This window comes from Marmota flaviventris, chromosome 9 (assembly GCF_047511675.1).
Source record: "Marmota flaviventris isolate mMarFla1 chromosome 9, mMarFla1.hap1, whole genome shotgun sequence".
NCBI lineage: Eukaryota > Metazoa > Chordata > Mammalia > Rodentia > Sciuridae > Marmota > Marmota flaviventris.
In genome coordinates this window covers 105,427,389-105,444,714 of record NC_092506.1, presented here as the reverse complement: position 1 = coordinate 105,444,714, position 17,326 = coordinate 105,427,389, and the positions used below count along the sequence as shown (strand labels likewise).

At 46.4% G+C, this 17,326-nt stretch overlaps 1 protein-coding gene across 1 annotated transcript in view; it reads right to left on the bottom strand.

The window, feature by feature from the left end:
• The window catches only part of Tecta (tectorin alpha), a 67,034-nt gene that overhangs the window by 36,217 nt on the left and 13,491 nt on the right, over nt 1-17,326 (bottom strand). The window contains exons 6-9 of the mRNA XM_027930635.3: nt 15,733-16,145; nt 9,231-9,801; nt 6,723-7,315; nt 4,881-5,454 (exon numbers count right to left, since the gene is read on the bottom strand). Coding sequence (XP_027786436.3) covers nt 4,881-5,454; nt 6,723-7,315; nt 9,231-9,801; nt 15,733-16,145 — 2,151 coding nt within the window. The remainder of the gene's footprint in view (nt 1-4,880; nt 5,455-6,722; nt 7,316-9,230; nt 9,802-15,732; nt 16,146-17,326) is intronic.

Sequence of the window (17,326 nt, the reverse complement as noted above, 5' to 3'; positions counted from 1 at the left end):
AAAGACCCAGAAAATCCCACATTCACAGGGCCCATTAGTGTGCTTAGTTTTCCATGTAGAAGATTCTGAGACTACAGGCCAGAATTAAGTACTTGCCACGTGCCAGGCACCATCCTACGCCCATGTTTACCCCATCTCAGGACAGTAAGGCAGGTTTTACCCTCCCTATCCTACAAGCAAGGACATGGAAGTTCAGTGATTTAACTTATCTAACTAGTAAGAGCCAGAGAAGGATTCAAATCCAGGTCTCCTGACGTAGACTCGGGAGCTAATGATGTGCTAGGAACAACATGTACCTTGGGACCAGAGACGTGGGGATGCTGTTCTCTTAACTGACTTACTGATGTCTCTGAGCTTCCATGTCTTCTTTTATTAAATAAGTGCCAAGTTTACCTATAGGACTGTTCCGAAGGCTAATAATCTAGTATATGAAGTCCATTATGGTCTCAATAAATAGTACGCCCTTTCTCTTTGTACTTCCCTCTCTTATATAGACAGGCCTTCTGCAGGCATTTTTACTCTACAAATTGGTCCAATGTCTCTCTCTTTATCCTTGGTTTCTCTGCTCCAGGGACCCTCTGGTCTCCTCCACCTCCTCACCACCCTCTGCACATGGTCACCCACACCTATGCTCACACCCATTCCCTGCCTGGATGGCCCCCTTCAAAGCCAACTTCACATTCCATTTCCAACTGCACTTCCTCCCAGGACACTTCCTCAACAGATTAAGTCTTGGAGTCACACAAAATTGCATGTGCTGCCTACTGTGAAGTTCTGGGTAAGCGTCCCATTTCTCTCTATGACTTTGGTTGACCACAATTTGACAGAATTGTGTTCCAGGAACAGAATCCAGGAGCACAGAAGCAATCTGTCTACGAGATGACAATGTGGCCCAACTGTTTGAAAAGGTCCCCACCATTTCCAAGGAAAAGAATATCTTGCCTTTAGAACTTTCTTTGGCCCTTACACAGACCATCATCATTCCTTAATAGTGTTTTACAATCCAAGGACGTGAAGGACACTACAGAGAAATAAATTGCATGGCAATAATAGCTCTGCCCACAAGTACCAACTCAATAGTTCTGCACTACGTACTGGAAGCCAATCTGTTTTTTCCTCTGGGCTAAAGGATTCTCTCCATTTCAGTTGACTACAATACCATACGGCTTTGAAGTTGAAGGCTAGTTCAGCACTGATTATAAATGTCTGTGTGAAGGGATTTTCACATTTGTCTCTAAATTATGAATGTTATAACAGTGACTGCAGGTTTATGGTGATAGCAAATAACATGACTTATTTAAATGGCTCTTGCTTTATGACTTATTGTGTTGTCTGAATTTGTCTGAAAGTCTGGAACATACAGACGTGGAGTAATAAAACTTCCCCCCGCCCCTGAAATGACTCTGTGAAATTACTTAATTGGACAACCTGGCTCTTCCAAAGAGAGGGGTGGTTGGAAATTCTGAATGTGGAAACAGTACAAAGAAGATGGTGCTCCCGATCTGCAGGTGTCGCTCAATCCCATCCCCATTCTGCAGAACTCAACTGTATTAACCCCTCAGTGCCTGGAGACTCCATGAATCATGTGTGCACAATTCAGTTCTTCTTGCCAGACCCAAGTGCACAAGAGTAGATGAGACCTCTGGACGATTTCAAATGTGAGCCCTGGCCCTCCACCCACATGCCACGTGGCTGCTGCTGTACAATCTCTCTCTAAAAAGGCACTTGCAAGGGATCCCTCTAGTTCCACTGGCACAAATGAGGCACAGTGACAAGTTCTGCTCAGCTGCCATCACACCCCGGAAAAGAAGGCCCACCACCATCACACCAGGCTAACTTGGCACACACAAACTGTGCTCCCTGCAGTACAAAAACAGTCCAGAACATTCCCTGCCAGGTAGGAATTAGTTGTCCAAAAGGATGGCCACCAACAGCCTGCAACAACCAGATTTGACATGGGGGAGGCTCAGCAATTCTGTACCTGAGTGAAACACAACTAGAAAGCTGGGTGTGAACACAAGGGTGAAAACCGTGTTAGGTAAGCTGGAGATGGGACAAAAGAGGGTGCTCAGAGTGGTTAGAGAATGTTCTGGGAAAGCATCATAAGATCCCACTACATGTGGTGGCCAATAGAAAATGATGTGGCTTTCCTGACTTTATAAAAAGAGCATGTTCCCAGAGGCCTTGTTTTCAATTCACAGAATCTACTATTCATGCCTCTCCAGGGTGGGTAAAGCTCATCAGGGACATAGACAGAGGCCCTCTGCTGAGATGGCAGCCACCAACCCCTCCACCTGCTCATTGGACTTCCTAAGTTCAGAAAATCAGAGATTCAAAAAGATGTGTGTGCGCCTGTGTGTGTAATGTGTGTATGCATATTAATTCTTAGCTCTGTCTATCAAAAGGGCCTAGAGACAAAGCAAAGACACCCAAGAGCAATGGTTTCTAATAATACCCAAGTCTTGGTTTCTAATAATATTTCCCATGAAAAGGAATCAGAGCTTCTTAGAGTAATGACTGATTCCAGCATGGGGCAGAGAAGGTTGAGAGATGAATGTGGAGCATCGAGTTATGTCAGAAAGTAAGAAAGTGCTAAAAAAAGAAAAAGAAAAGTAAAGAAAAAGAAATGAAAAGAAAAAAATAAATGAGAGGCATGCCAAAAGGACACAGGAGCCAGTTTAAAGACCAAATCCAGAAAAGTTTTAACACCCCCAAATAATTGACAAGTGTAATACAAAATAGAAGCCACTGGAAAAAATACAAATCCACATCCACAGTGATGAGAGTGAGATAGAGACAAAGAAAGGTGCGAATGAATGACTGCATGAGCTGAGAGACGGAGTTAGGGCTCTTGCTCACATTGGGGTGACAATTGCTGGCTGGAAAAAGTAGGGACAATACTACAGCTGGAGACCCCAGTTTGTAATCATCATGCAAAAGATTGACACAAGCAAAAATCAGCAACAAACACTGAGTCAAGGATGGGGATTTTGGTGAACAACAGGATATTTGCCATTTGGCTGGCTGGTGGCAGGGAAAGCACAGAGACTACAGAGAGGAGACATCTGACAACCCCTGACCGGGTGACCAGCAGGCACATCACCAGTGTGGGTGGCTGGACACAGTACTCCTCTGCACACCCTCAGAGCCCATGAGAAAACCATGGGTGGCCCGTGCAGGACACTGGGTGGGGGTGTGAGCTGAAGCTCACATGAGGGCACACCACGCCCCAAGGGGGCATTCTGTTACAAAAGACAAGGCCGAATCCTTCAAAACTGCCCAGATCATAAGCCATAGAGAAAACCAAGGAATTGTTCCCGATTGAAGGAGACTGAAGAGCTATGGCAACAGAAACACGTTTCCCTAGACTAGATCTGTACCAAGGCCAAAACAGAAACAAAAACAAGCCATAAAGCACATTACTGAGTTAGTTGACAAAACTGGAATATAGGTGTTACTTTATGGTATACGTGTTAAGTTTCCTAAGGTTGATCACCGTACTGTGGTTACGTAAGAGATGGTTTTTACCCTAAGGAAACACACACTGAAGATTCAGGTGTAAAGGGACACTTTAGTTTGGATCTGAAATGTCCCCAAAGGGCCCATATTTTAAAACCTTAGTCACCTTTAACTGAAGCTATTGGAGGGGGGATCTTTAAGAGGTGGGACCTAGTGAGATGATCTGGTCGCTACAGTTTTGTTCTTAGAGAGGACAGTGGGAGCCTAACCATTCGTCTTCCTCTCTCATTCATTCCTGACCATGAGGTGAACAACTTTGCTCCCCGATATGCTCCTTGCCATAGGCCCCAAAGCAAAGGGGCCAACAAACCATGTACTGAAATCTTTGAAACCAAATAAACCTTCTCACTTTATAAGTTGATTATCTCAAGTATTTTGCTACATGTAGTGTCAGAAAGCTAACACAAGAGGTAACTTACTCTCAAACAGAGAGTATGTATAGTTCTGAGTATATATGTATTGGTCTCAGTAAGTGCAGTATGTATGCAAATTACTATCAGTTGGAGAGGAGTGAAGAGAACAAACGAGACAAAATGTTAATGATGGTTTAATCTGGGTGATGAGTATATGGGTATTCTTGCATCTTTTATGGAACTTAGAAACTATTTCAAAATAAAAAGTTGAACTTAGGAAGAAGTGCAATAAGAGAAATAACTAGATATAGAGGATGCAGTCATAATGGTTTAGGGCTGAACTTTTTGGTGAGAGAAGGATGTGTGCTGAAGTCCAGGTGAGGCGGTTCTTGCTCCAGATATGGGCTCTCCCACCACCAGCTACTCCTCTCCCCTTTTGTGCTACTCCTGATAAGCAAGGGTATTCAGACTCAGCTCTTCCCAGCAGTTATTCTAAGGACTAATAGTATTGCCACAGCCTTGCTGAGAGGGGTCAGGTACTCTAGGGACAAAACAAAGAACCAGCAACATGGGATGCACTTAGTAGCCATTGTCAGGTGTGCCCCCAGGGAGTGGTGCTAATCTCCACACCCTGAAAGGCTCCCTGACCCATCACCTCCTATCAAAATGAATGGAGCCCCTCTTTGCTAGGGAGAAGGCACCTACAGAACCATCACAAAGCTTTCTAGTTCTTTGACATGTGGTACCCTTCGCTAGATAAAACCATGAGTCAATAGGCTGGCTGACCCATCTGTGATGAAAAGGTATTGTGGAATGAGAAATGAAAACGAAGGTGGGAAAGAGTCAGCTTTGGGACCAGGGGCCTTCTAGAGGGCACACGGGACTGGGGAAGGTATACCAGTCATTGTTCGCCCTTGGCCTCAGTCCCACCAGGAAGAGGAGTCCCGAGTAAGAAGCGAGGGTGTGGCATGGGTCCCCCCCACCACCACGTGGCACAGCCCAACTTACGGCAGAAGTCGTAGGTCCGCCAGGGGCCCACCTCCACGTCTGCGTTCTTGCAGGCGCTGGCGTAGCGCGCCACCGAGTCGCAGAGTTCCGACTCGTTGCCCCCGCTCTGGCACAGGCGGAAGAGGCAGGTGCGATAGTAGGCGGTGACGTTGACCACCCCGTGGCACTCCAGAAAGGAGCTGTTGGAGGGGTCGTTGATGATGCCACACCTGGAGCGGCTCCGATAAAACTTGAGCAGCTCCGAGTCGTTGTTGCAGGCCTTGAGCAGGTCCCCGCACTCCCCGTTGCAGATCTCCTCGAAGGTGGTCCAGCTTTCCAGAAACACCGCCAAGTTGTCGGTGCACTTGCCATTGGGGAGGCAGAACTCGTCGCTGGCGTTGGCGTTGAAGAAGCCACACAAGCCGCCGGTGCAGTTGAAGTAGGCGGTGGACAGGCGGATGTCCAGCAGGCCTGTGTCCGAGTACTGCACGCTCACCACGCCCTTGGACTCCACTGTCGTGCTGTTTTTGTTTCGATAAATCTCCAGCTTCCCCGAAGGATGGAAAAACGGTAATTCCACTTCCTGACCGTTCAACTGAAAAATCAAAGCGCTGTGATCAATTCCATGGACACACAGAGCAGCCACCTGTTTCTGAGGCTGTGGAATGAAGACACAGCTCTGCCGGGTGACTGGCTCTTGAGAAATATCAAGAAGCTGATGGTCTACGGAAACCACAACTGTTTTTTCGTCACTTTCTTTGGAAACTCTCATTTGCTCTTCATTGGTGTGCTTTCTAGACCCTAAGCTAGCTCCAAACTAATAAAATTGTGAGCAAAAACTGTCTCAGATCTATGGCATCCTCCTGCTGCCCCACATCTCCACTTGGGTACCTCTTCACCTCTTTACAGCTCCATTTTCTCTTTAAGTCTTACATTTCCTATGCCTCAGTCCCTTGGGGGCATGCAGAGCGAATCTAATGGTCTAACTGTCGGACACCCATCTAGCTCTCACTATTCTTTTACCAAATTAATCTCTTATCAATGGGAATGAAAACAGAGCCCTTTCAGTTGGTGGCAGTGTATGTTATCACCTCCTCGGACTGCACTGTGTTGACGTTTGTCTTCTAGACCAGATGATACACAAAATGCATGTTAGCCTGGAGGACAGAGATTACCCTCCCCCCCCCCCCCCACACACACACACATCCTAGCTCTGCCTCATTTAGCCATGGGGCCCTCACTTGGCCCTTTGAGATTTTCATATGAAAATAGTTTCACTAGATGACTTCCTTCTAGAACTAATGATCTGAGTCTGGATGCCTAGAAGAAAGTATTTTAGACCAGGTCAGAGGGAGGTATCCTTTATATGACAGGGCAGATATCCTTTATATGACCCCACACGGCTTCTCATCTACAGGTAGAAGAGTTAGTACAGTACAAGGTTAAGAGCATAGATTCTGGAGCCAGCCTGTGTGAGCTTGAATCCTATTTTGTGGTTGTGTGTTCCTGGAGAAAGTTACTTAGCCTCTCTGGAACTCAGTTATGTCATCTGTAAAATGGTAATATTTTCTGCTGCATAAGGTTAAGTATGAGAGTGCTTGGAAAGGGCCTAGACTAGTGCTTGGCACATAGTTGGCATTGTATCGCATTTGCTCTTGTGGAGAACAAGTCCTATTCTAATTCAAGAAATTCCAGCTTTGCTCCATCGCTCCTCCTGAGATTCTCACTTGGTGCTGTTCCTGTGGAGCCGTCCCCTTCCTAGAATCCACTCTTGGGCAGAGGCGGAAAGCCTGATGAGAAGGGCAAGTTCCTTGGCTTGAGGAGACTCATCGGAAGACACTGAAAGGGACCAAGGAGTCTTACCTTGACTTCCGAAGCCCCGACTCCTCCGATCTTGACTTCCTGGTCAGCCACCAAGATCCGCAGGCCCCGTAGCCAAGCAGGTCCTGCGTCGGGCTTCTTCTTGTTGATGTCGATTTCCAAGTACTCGGGCCGCTCAGGGCAGGTCTTCAGGAGGGTGTAGGAGAACTCGGAGGGGAAGGCGTAGGCGGCGCCGTCGAAGGTGTGCAGCACCTGGTTCTGGCTGAGCAGGCACACGGTCTCCCGCCGGGGGAAGCAGCCCTGGTAGCCATCCTCCACGGCGCACACCTCCCCGCTGCGGCAGGTCTTGTTGAAGCAGTACACGTCGCCGCCCTCTTCGCACAGGCACTGCACGGTGCAGTTGGCCGTGGCCCAGAAGAACTCCCCCATCGTGTAGTAATGGCCGTCGAAGTCACAGCCGCACTTGTGCAGGGGGACACACTGGCTGGTGCTGAGGACGAAACCCTCGTTGCACTCGCAGCCCTCAGTGCACGGTGTGGCGCAGTTCTGAGAGGCCGTCAGGTCTGAGCACGTGTCGGGGCAGCTGCTGGTGCACACGGAATAGTGGCTGAAACTCGGACACTGCACGGTGGACACTGACGCAGGGGAAAGGAAGAGAGCGTGGTCACAAGGTGAGTGGACCCGGAGGGCCAAGCGGCCAGAATCCGACAAGTACAGGGCCCGGAGAAAGAATGTTCTTCCTGATCATTAAGGTCCTATGTGAGGGCCACAGGGCGACTCAGACGGGGACAGAGACTGTGAGGTGATATCTATAACAGCCACCTCAACTGCTTTCCTAATAACAGCACCACAACTGGATTGTGAATTTTTACTTGAATTTGATCATCACTGAGTTAAACTTCAGGTTACCATTGGTACTAGACTAATTTAATATAGAGCTACTACTTGGTGATCTATAATCATCAAGATATTTCCAGATCTTCAATGGATGGACATATGAGCTGACCTGATTTTCAAGAAGAGCCTGGCTCATTCTTAGAAGGAAATAAATGCCACTTTTAGGAGAAACAGAAAATGGAACTGTTAGGGGAGTAATTTAAAAACATAAATTTCAAACAGGAAGGTGCTTAAAATACCTAGGTATGATAAAAGCAGACTGTGGAAATGAATTCCCTGGGATATTAAATATTAGAAAGAGCCCCAGCTGTTAGCTGCAAAGATCATGTGCCTTGTTCCTCCAGGAGTTGGGATAGGAGCTGGGTGCCTTCTGAAGGCTCTTCTTGCCTTAGAAACCTTCTATCCTTATTTTAAGAGCATCCAAGACTACATAAATGTTTCAGTCTAGTTGAATCCAGCAGGCAGGGGCTCAGGGGCCTAGTAAACTAGCTCTCTGAGTTGAAATATAATTCATCCTACTAAAGTGAGAAGAGAGAAGTATGGAAGATGGGAAAGAAGTGCTACTAGAAAAAAAATATAGCCATTCTACGTAAAAATTTAGTTAGGCAGTTTGAATGCTCTTGGATTATGTAAGGATCAGAGAGAGGCTGTATTCCATTTCAACTCAACTCATGATATGGCTGCTCTGGGATAATAGAGTCCGGTCAGTCACATATCAAGAAAAATACACTGTCACTTAGTAGTTTGACCAATACTCAAAGATTTGAATCTGATAGATGATGATTTATGTGAATACAACCTATACTTACAGGGGATAAAATCTCCCTGGCCTTGTATTTAAAGAAATTCACATCTTCTCATCTACATAGCATTCTCAAATGCACGGATTACAATTTTCTGTTTACTCACGTGGAGGAAACCCAGGGTCACATAGGAAACAAAATGTGTTGTTTTTGTTTTGTTTAAAAATTTTACATTACTAGGAAAAGAAAGTGATTTAAATGGGATGAGGGGGGTAGTGATACAACTAAATGGTGCAAAAGGCTTAATCCAGAGTGTAATTCAAAAGAACCTGGATTTTCCCCAAACTTGGGGCTTCTAACTGCTCTTAGCATTTCAGAAAAAGGGCTTCTATATTGGTATAGTCTACTTCCTTTCTGCAGCCCTTTCTTTGACCAGCAACAGCAGGTCAGCTGAGATGCTCCAGAGCAAAGGGCACAAATTCTAAGGAGACTAAAAGTGGAGGAGGAAGAGCCAGGCAGCAGTGGGTGTGGGATCCATTTGGGAGGCAAACCATTTTCCCAAGCCAGTGTCTGCACACCACCTCTATGCCTGGAAATCCCGCCTTCTGGCTCAGCTCTGGGATTGCTCCCCCCTGCTATGGGGCCTCCCTCCAGCCAAGAGATTCCTGCCATTCATTTCCTGTTTCCAGATCATTTTTGTTCATCAATGAGTTCTTGTTTCCTGGCTCTGCTATCAGGTAGGAGAAAAGTAAAGATCCTTTTACAGTTCATTCTTTATGATTTGTGATATTTCACCTCCCCCTCACTCGTGGGCTTCAAGTCTTAACAAGGGCATTTGGAGGAGCCTTGAAACCCTGGCCCTGCTCGCTGCATAAGAGAGACCTCTCACTGGGATGGGGGACCAGCTTACCACACCCAGCCTGGATTCGCCAGTCTCCGATTGGGATGCCGAGAGCTTGGCACACGAGAGCGTAGGCCTGGATGGCTTGACAGAGGAGCGTGCCATTGTCCCTCACGCTGCACAGGTCATACACGCAGCTGTGCACAAAGGCCGTGGGGTCCACCACGGTGCCACACTCCCACAGAGGGCCGTCCGTCTTGTTCAGGAAGCCACAGTAGTCAGAGCCAAAGTAGAGGGTTTCAGTGGCAGCATCACACTGGGTACAGTTGTCCACACAGCCGGAGTCACACTTCCAGTCCACGTGATAGACACGCCAGCTCTCGCCCAGGTCCAGCACAGACATGGCTGGCCTGCCGTCAGGGCGGAGGAAGTCATCCAGTGGGTTTTTATTATAGTTCCCACAAAGCCCACAGGTGGAGTTTATATAAGAGCCTGGGACGGAAATGGAGGCGTAGTGCTGGCCATCGAACGTCACTAGAAGCCCAAAATCTGTTTCCACAGCAGTAGACATGCCACTCTGGTAGATTTTCACTGCCCCCAAGTCTAAGGTGACAGGCAAAGAAGTCACTAGGTCATTAACCTGCCAACAACAGTAACAGTAAAAGGCAGGTGAGCAGGTGCCCAGCAAGAGGTTCCAGAAGAGGTCAGGAAAGGAGGGCAGAGCAACTCATGTTCCAGAGAGACTGACTACCCAACGTCCAGGCTCCAGTGGGCTTACCTCTTATTCTGGCAAAAGCCTGGAAGAACATTCTAGAGAGCATCTGGATGTGGGCCAGCAGAGCACTATGCATTTGAACTGTGATAGCTGTGACATTTCTAGTGCCACTGTGGATCCCTCTGGGGACTGCGTGGTTGTCACCCAGTCCTAGCTGGCTCTCGGACAGCTCTAGGCCTTTTCTTGAAAGGCTCATCACCTTGGTTTTCTCTTTATTCCTCTAAAGATCCATTAAGTCTCAGGTTGTCACACATTTTCCAAGACCCCGTTACTGCCCTTCATATTTACTGACCCTGCTTCTAGCTGAAATGTGAATAGAACAACTTCTAGGCCCAGCTGAGCTTTGAGGCCACCCTGACACTATGCTCTAAGTCCCATAACTTTATGATATGAGAAGAACGTTATTTAATTACTCAACAACAACAACATATTTGAACACCTGCTAGGTACCAAGCACTATGTCAGGAACTGAGAAGTACAAGATTGAAAAAGAACAATTACTCCTGCTCCTCAAGGAGCCCTCAGCCTACTGCAGAAGAGGAACACAAATAGATATTTATAGTAGACGGTTTAAAATATAAATCGATAAATGATGCAATGGGAGAACAGTAAATGAACATTTAATCCAGCCTAGGGGAACCATAGAACGTTTTTAGAGGCAGTTAAATCTGATCTGGGTTTTTAAAGATAAACAAAAGTGGCCAAAGGAAGATCAAGAATAGGGGGGTGGAGTAGAGAATTCCAGAACAACAGAATAAAGGCAGGTGTTAGAGGTAGCTATGTGGGCTGGGGACAGGCATCAGGTGTTCTAGACTTCAGGGGGAACTGGTGGCCAGAGATGAAGCTGAAGACTTAGGCCAAACCCAGCCACCCTGCAAGTATCTCCTTAGGCCTCCTGTAGTCAAGCACTGTTCTAAGGGTTGGAAATGCCTGCCTCATAACCTATATTTTAGGTTCAACAAACAATATAAATGAGTAAAATACTTAATTATGTCAAGTTGATGTTATATAGAAAAAAAGTCAAACAAGGACTGTGGACCACAAGAGCTAAGAAAAAGGGTCTCCAATTTAAAAAAAAGGATTATCAGGGCAGAGCTCTGTAGGAAGAGGAATTTTGAAATGAGGAAGCAGCTGTGATGTTATCTGGCATGAGAAGGGCTCACAAGACAGGACCAGTGGGTCTTCAGGTGGGAGTGAGCAGGGGGCCCAGTGTGGCTGGAGCAGAGAGAACAGGAGAGGGCCATGGTAGCTGATGTCAGAGGGAGAAGAGTAGCACAACAGGGGTGGCTTGTCAGCCTCTGCAAAGACTTTGAACCAAGAGGGTGGTTAGAGAAAAGGAGCAATACAAACTGACTTCTGCTTTACGGGAGCCACTCTGCTTCTGTGTTGAGAGCAGACTGTGGAGGGCCTTTTAACCATGTTAAAAACAAGACATGAAAATACAACACAAGGCTTGAACTTCTGCTGTGCAGGGAGAGCCTCTTAAGGATTTTAAGCAAGAGAAATGACAGTTAGATTTGCATTTTAGAAAGTCCATGCTGCCCAGCAAGAAGCACTTATTGAACTAAGTCAAGGTAAGAAGAAAGAAACCCAGACGCAACTGCTGCAAGAGTCAAGGAGGAGGACGAGGATGAGAGCCCAGACCAGACGCGGATGGGAGGGGGGAGGCACGAGCTTATGCAGCTCACTTAGCTGGCCCTGGTGGAAATGAGAAATGGGGAAGAATCAAGAGTGAGTCCCAGGTGGCTAAACAATATAAGCAGGTGGCTTGAAAAGCTTCCGAGAGAGAGAAAATTTTCTTTTTCGCATTTACCATGACTAGCATCTTTAGACCCTCACACTCACAGGCTGGGATGGAATGATTATTCCTAACAGCCCTCGTGGGCTTGACTGTAAGTGCAAACCAACTTTCCGGGCTGACCTGGACCCACACTTGTTTCTGGTGCCATTGCTGCTACTTTCTAGGAGATGAGACGGTAGACGTGTAAATATCACTTCCAAGATTTACCATAGCAGACACCACATGCAGCTCTCAGATTGGTGGGTAGTTCATCCTCACCAGACTCACCCTAATGAATGCACAGTAATGTAGGCTTTTGCTAATATGCATCTCAAAACTCTTCCAGCTTCCACCATTACCCAGTTCCAAACCTGCTGCCACATTTTTGGGGTATTTATCACAGCAGCACCCCACTCCTGGTACAAGTCTTCTGCCTGTGTCTATCTGTGTGTGGGTTGCTATCACAAAACACCATAAAAAGGGTGGTTTACAAAACAACATAAATGTATTTGTATTTCTCACAGTCCTAGAGATTGGGAAATCCAAGATTAGAGTGCTAATCAATTCAGTGTCTATAAGGGCTAATTTTTTTGGTTCATAGATGGTGCCTTCTCCGTGTGTCCTCACATGGCAGGGCAGATGAGCTCCCTGAGGCCTTTTATAAGCACCCTTATCCCATTCATGAGAGCTCCACACTCATGACCTAATCACCTCCCAAGATCCCAACTCCTGACACCATTTCCTTGGGGGTTTGGGATATTAACATATGAATGGGAAGGGACATAAATATTCAGATGGTAGCAGTGGGAAAAGGGGACAAAAAAGTAGGCTTCATTGGGAAACTGTCCTGCAGAGAGCCATAGAAAGAAAAGCCAATATATGCTAATTATCCTACAAGGGTGAGAAAAGCCATGCCATGAAGGGAGGACAGCTGGTAGAGTATGGAATAATTATTATGCATTGTGCTGTGCTGGGATGGAGAGGGAGAAGTCTTGCCCAAGGTTGATAAAATTTTAAATGCCAGATACATTGATTGCTGAGTGCTCCCCTGTCCTCTTAAACTCCTGCTAACAAGGGGCAAAGTCTTGTGTTTCTCAAGGCAGAGGCCGTGGTATAGACAGGCTCTGGGTATTGCAACAGTTCCCCCAGCTTCCTGCATCTGTCCTCCCGCTCTGGCTGACCTCACACCTGGGTTGGCTGTAGATGTCAGTAACATCCCAGTTGATGCCTTTTTCCAGGTCTGAGTGTCATGGCACCTGCTTTTACACTCATCACTAAGCCTCCAGGGCTTGTGTCCCATGGTGCTCAGCACAGGAGCTCTTGGGGAAGTCTTATACTGATGATCCTGATGTGTGACTTCTTGTTCCGTCCCTCTAGGCCTTAAGCAACCAACAGTAGATGAGCCTCACCTCTCTGCTCTCCTTTCTCCTCCCTGTGTTCTAGTCACTTCCCTCTCCAGCAGTGTCTCTCCCAGGATGTGGGCAGGGCAAGGCGAGGAGAGAGAAGAGGAATCTCAGAGATGGCCACGTGCAGCCAGCATGCACTGAGTACGTGCCGAGCACCAGGCTTTGTACTGGACATTGCACATGTGGCTGATCCACTTAATGCTCATGACAAATTTAAAGATCCTTATTATGTTCCCTTTTTACAGATGAGGAAAACGAGGATCAGGGCTGGTGTGACTTACATACAGGAGGCAGGACCCCAACTCCAGCCAGTTGTGCTCCAAAGCTGAGTTCTCACCACTGCTCTCTGCTGTCTCTGTCCCAGTGCTGAAGAGCAGCAGCCCATTCTGGAGCACAGCTCAGGCGCGCTTCCCAAAAGACACAACTACCCCCATTTTACAGATGAAGAAACTGAGGATCCAAGAGGCTACTTGGGACTTGGGTAGGTCCCACCCCAGGGATTTGGGCAGGTCCCACCCCAGAGTCTGAGCAATTTGTTACTATGGACTAGTTAACCTTAGCTCCCTTTCTACTGGGTTACATTGGTGAGAAAATAGGAGAATCTACAAGTATTAGTTAGAAGGAGGTCTTTGTTACATACGGATTTTGAGTTATGTTGACTTTCTCTGGCCTCATTAGCATACACAATTCTAAATTGTTTATGTTGTTATCTGAGAACAGTTCAACAGGGGAAAATCTATAGACAGAACACACCTCCTAACCCCAGCATCTGGAGACAGGGTTGGAGAAAGGGGGTCTATAGTTTGGGAGGACAGAGCTTAGCATCCATTCCCAGCCTGGCACAATGTGGCTGAAGGAGACAGTGGCCTCCCAGGCATCTGGGGCTCCTTCCTGCTTCCCAGACCTCTCCCTGCCTGTCCCCATATCACCCTGGGTCAGGACTCTGCCATCCATCCAGCCACTGTCCCCAGCAGAGCAGGTGTATTCAAAGACACTGGAAACCATTTGGCAAAAGGAAAAGGCAGCCATTGTTAGCCTGCAGTTGGAGTCACATAACCTTTTCTTTCTGAAACATTTATATTCACATCCACATCTCCCTGTTGCTACAGAAAATTGAGGAATCCGTGCCCTACGCCTGGACGGTGGAACAGAGCCACACAAAATTAGCAGAGCTGCTGGGCCTGAAAGAAATGACAGTGCCCCTTTCTTTCTAGAAAAAAAAAGTCTGACTGTGGGTGAAAAAGAATTTTAATCAAAATGGAAAGTAGGAATAAAGCATGAAGCTTTCTTTTTCCACTACGGATATCATCCACATCATCTTCACAATACAGGCAAAGTAGAGGAAAGCTAGTGAAAATGGGTAGCTTGAAAGGTTAGCAGCTACCTATAGAATAAGGACAGTGCTCAACGCACAGTATAAATTTAAAATGGAGAAACTGCAAAATTCTGTACCCAAACTCTTAGCTTTGATTTGATATACAGGGCTCTCCCTAGAGAGGCTAACCAAATAACAAGCAAACTGGCATTTCAAGCACAGGAAGAGCTCACTTTCTTAATTATGAGACTGTTAAGCTGCAGAGACCTGGAAGGGCAGAGCCAGGAAAAGTGGAATTAGTTCCCCAGTCCTACCTTTTGTTTGACATGCTACATCAATTAAAACTACAATGCATTTTTTTTTTCTAAGAAAGAAATCCCTGTACTGGCATCAGTCTGGTTCGTAATCTCCATAAAGACCTCCATGCATGAGGATTAAGGATTGCACCGGTTGCGGCAATCAACCCCTTGTGGTCTTGGTTATTTTTGCTTGAATAAATACATGGTTGCAACAAGGTTTTCATTAACATTATGAAAACTGGGGCCTTCACAAATTGAGTAATTGCTAGTGGCTTTTCGCACTCCCTCTTTTGTCCATGCCTCTGCTTGAAATCCAGGTGGACAGTGGCAAGCCTCATTTGCACATGCTAAACAGGCCAGCAGAGGCCCATGTTCTTCTGTTATTCTACATGGGAATGGTGGATTCTGTTAGAGTGGTGTTCAGGCAAAGCTTTCGTGGGAACTTCCCACACAGGCCTCCCTAAGGAAACCAGCAAGGTTACTCCAGATCCTCTGGAGACATCAGTCAATGTGGGGCTCTCTCTGAAGATGAAACAACAGCTCTTGGGCAAACAGGATGGGGGATGGGGTAGGATAAGAGTTATTAATCCCAGATTTGGGGATTTATACTTTGTGCTGACACCATCGTCAGGGCTTTCCATGTGACTACAGCCAGGTCCATGGGAAATTAAACTGACCTGTCTTCCCTGTTACTTCTGAGTGGTGTGATTGTGTGTGTGCATACGTGTGTACCCATGAGGAATCTAGGGATGTTAATATATTTTAAATTAAAAAATGAATGGACACTTTGAGGAAAGAGTTTAGTGAAGCTGTTGTACAAATAAAGTTTGGCCAAGTAAAGCATCTTAAAAGGTATTTGTAGAGCAGGAAGAGCCTGCGTCTTTTTGGTACTGTAGAAGAAACGATGAACAGAACTAGTGCGTTTGGGGAAATCTTCCCCAGGCTGAAGAATCTCTAACTTCTCCATCTCCCTAGGAAGGATGGAAAGGGTCTCACCTTGACTTTCCCATAGCTTCCTTTGGGGATGAGAATCTTGTAACCATTGACCTCCACGGAGAGCTCCTTCACCCAGGAGACGGCAGAGCCTCCTCGGTGCTCATTCTTGGCCTCCACACTGAAGAAGGGGAGGCTGGAAGTCTGCAAGCACTGTCGGGCCAACAGGTAGGCACAGGAGCCTTGGAAGTGGAAGAGGAAGCCGTCAAAAGTGTGATAGTGTGGCTCTCCAAACACCACGCATGTGCTGATCTCCACAGGGCTGCAGTAGAAGAATTTGCCCTTGGGTTCGCACACCTCGTAGGGGCTGCAAGAGGCCTCCTGGCAGTAGATCTCATTGTTGAAATCCAGACAGCGGCACTTGATGGTGCAGTTCAGGTCATCCCAAAACACCTCCCCTCGCCGAAGGAACTGTCCTGGGGAATAATGACATCAGAGCCAACATTTACTGAGCACTTACCCTCTGTGCCAGGTGTGGGGCTAAATGCTCCACATCCTTTATTCCATGTAATCCACACAATGGGGGGTTGTTGCCCTCACTTGTCAAGTGAGGAAACTGAGGCCTCAGAGTGGTTGAGTAATTCATCTTGAGATCACTCAGCAGCTCAGGTTTAAAGCCAAGATTCCAAGATGAGTGTGTCTGAATCCAGGCAAAGCCTTGGCATTATCAACTCTGCAGTTGGTGAGCAAACCCACATTCAGGGAAAGACATTGCCTCTGTCTGTGAAAGACTGTGACACTCGGGAATCATTTCCTTCTTTTCAGGAATCTGAGGAGGGGTATTCTGAAAGAAAACCCAATGTACCCAGGTAACTCAGCAATAGCTTATTTATTTGCTAATTTGTTTATTCAGTCAACAGATGTTTGTTGGAAGCCCTCTGGGTGCCAAAAAAGATCAATAGCACAAATCAGGAGTCAGGTGTACAAATAGAAATCCCTGCTCCCTGGGAAGATTCTGGAAAGAGCTGACCACTTATATAGAACTTTCAAAGACCCATGAATCCTATAAATGCTTCATAGGCAGAGTTTACACCTATATGAGTTGTCTTCCCTTCACCTCTATGCCCTGTCCAAGTCCAACACTCTCTTTTCTTTATCCATTGGATAGAATTCTTGACAAATTCAAGGTCAAAAGGAGGATGCTGTATGGGGTAGGTATGTGCCAATGAAAATATTCACTGCCATTTATTTTAGTAGGAATTTGATCTTTAAAATAACTTCCCTAAATAAATAATCTCCCCACCAGAAAACCTGAAACTTGTCACTTGCTAATATCAACCTTCACTTGAACAGGAACTTCGCTGATCTGGGGTCTGTGATCTAATCCTGGGTTAGTGTTGGAACCAAGAGAACTTGCAATGGTCACAACTGTGCAATCAACTTTCAAGACTACTGACTTAATTCCCATGTGTATCAGTTTTCCTAATCTGTAAAATACAAATAATGTTATTTCTCATCCCTGCCTCATGGGGAACGGTGATGCTATGAAAGAGCTGACACATGTTGATAGAGGTAGCAGCATTTGTAAACTGAGGAATTTTGGGAGGGAATGTATCAAAGACTCCATATTAAGAAATGTAATATTAAGAAAACTCAA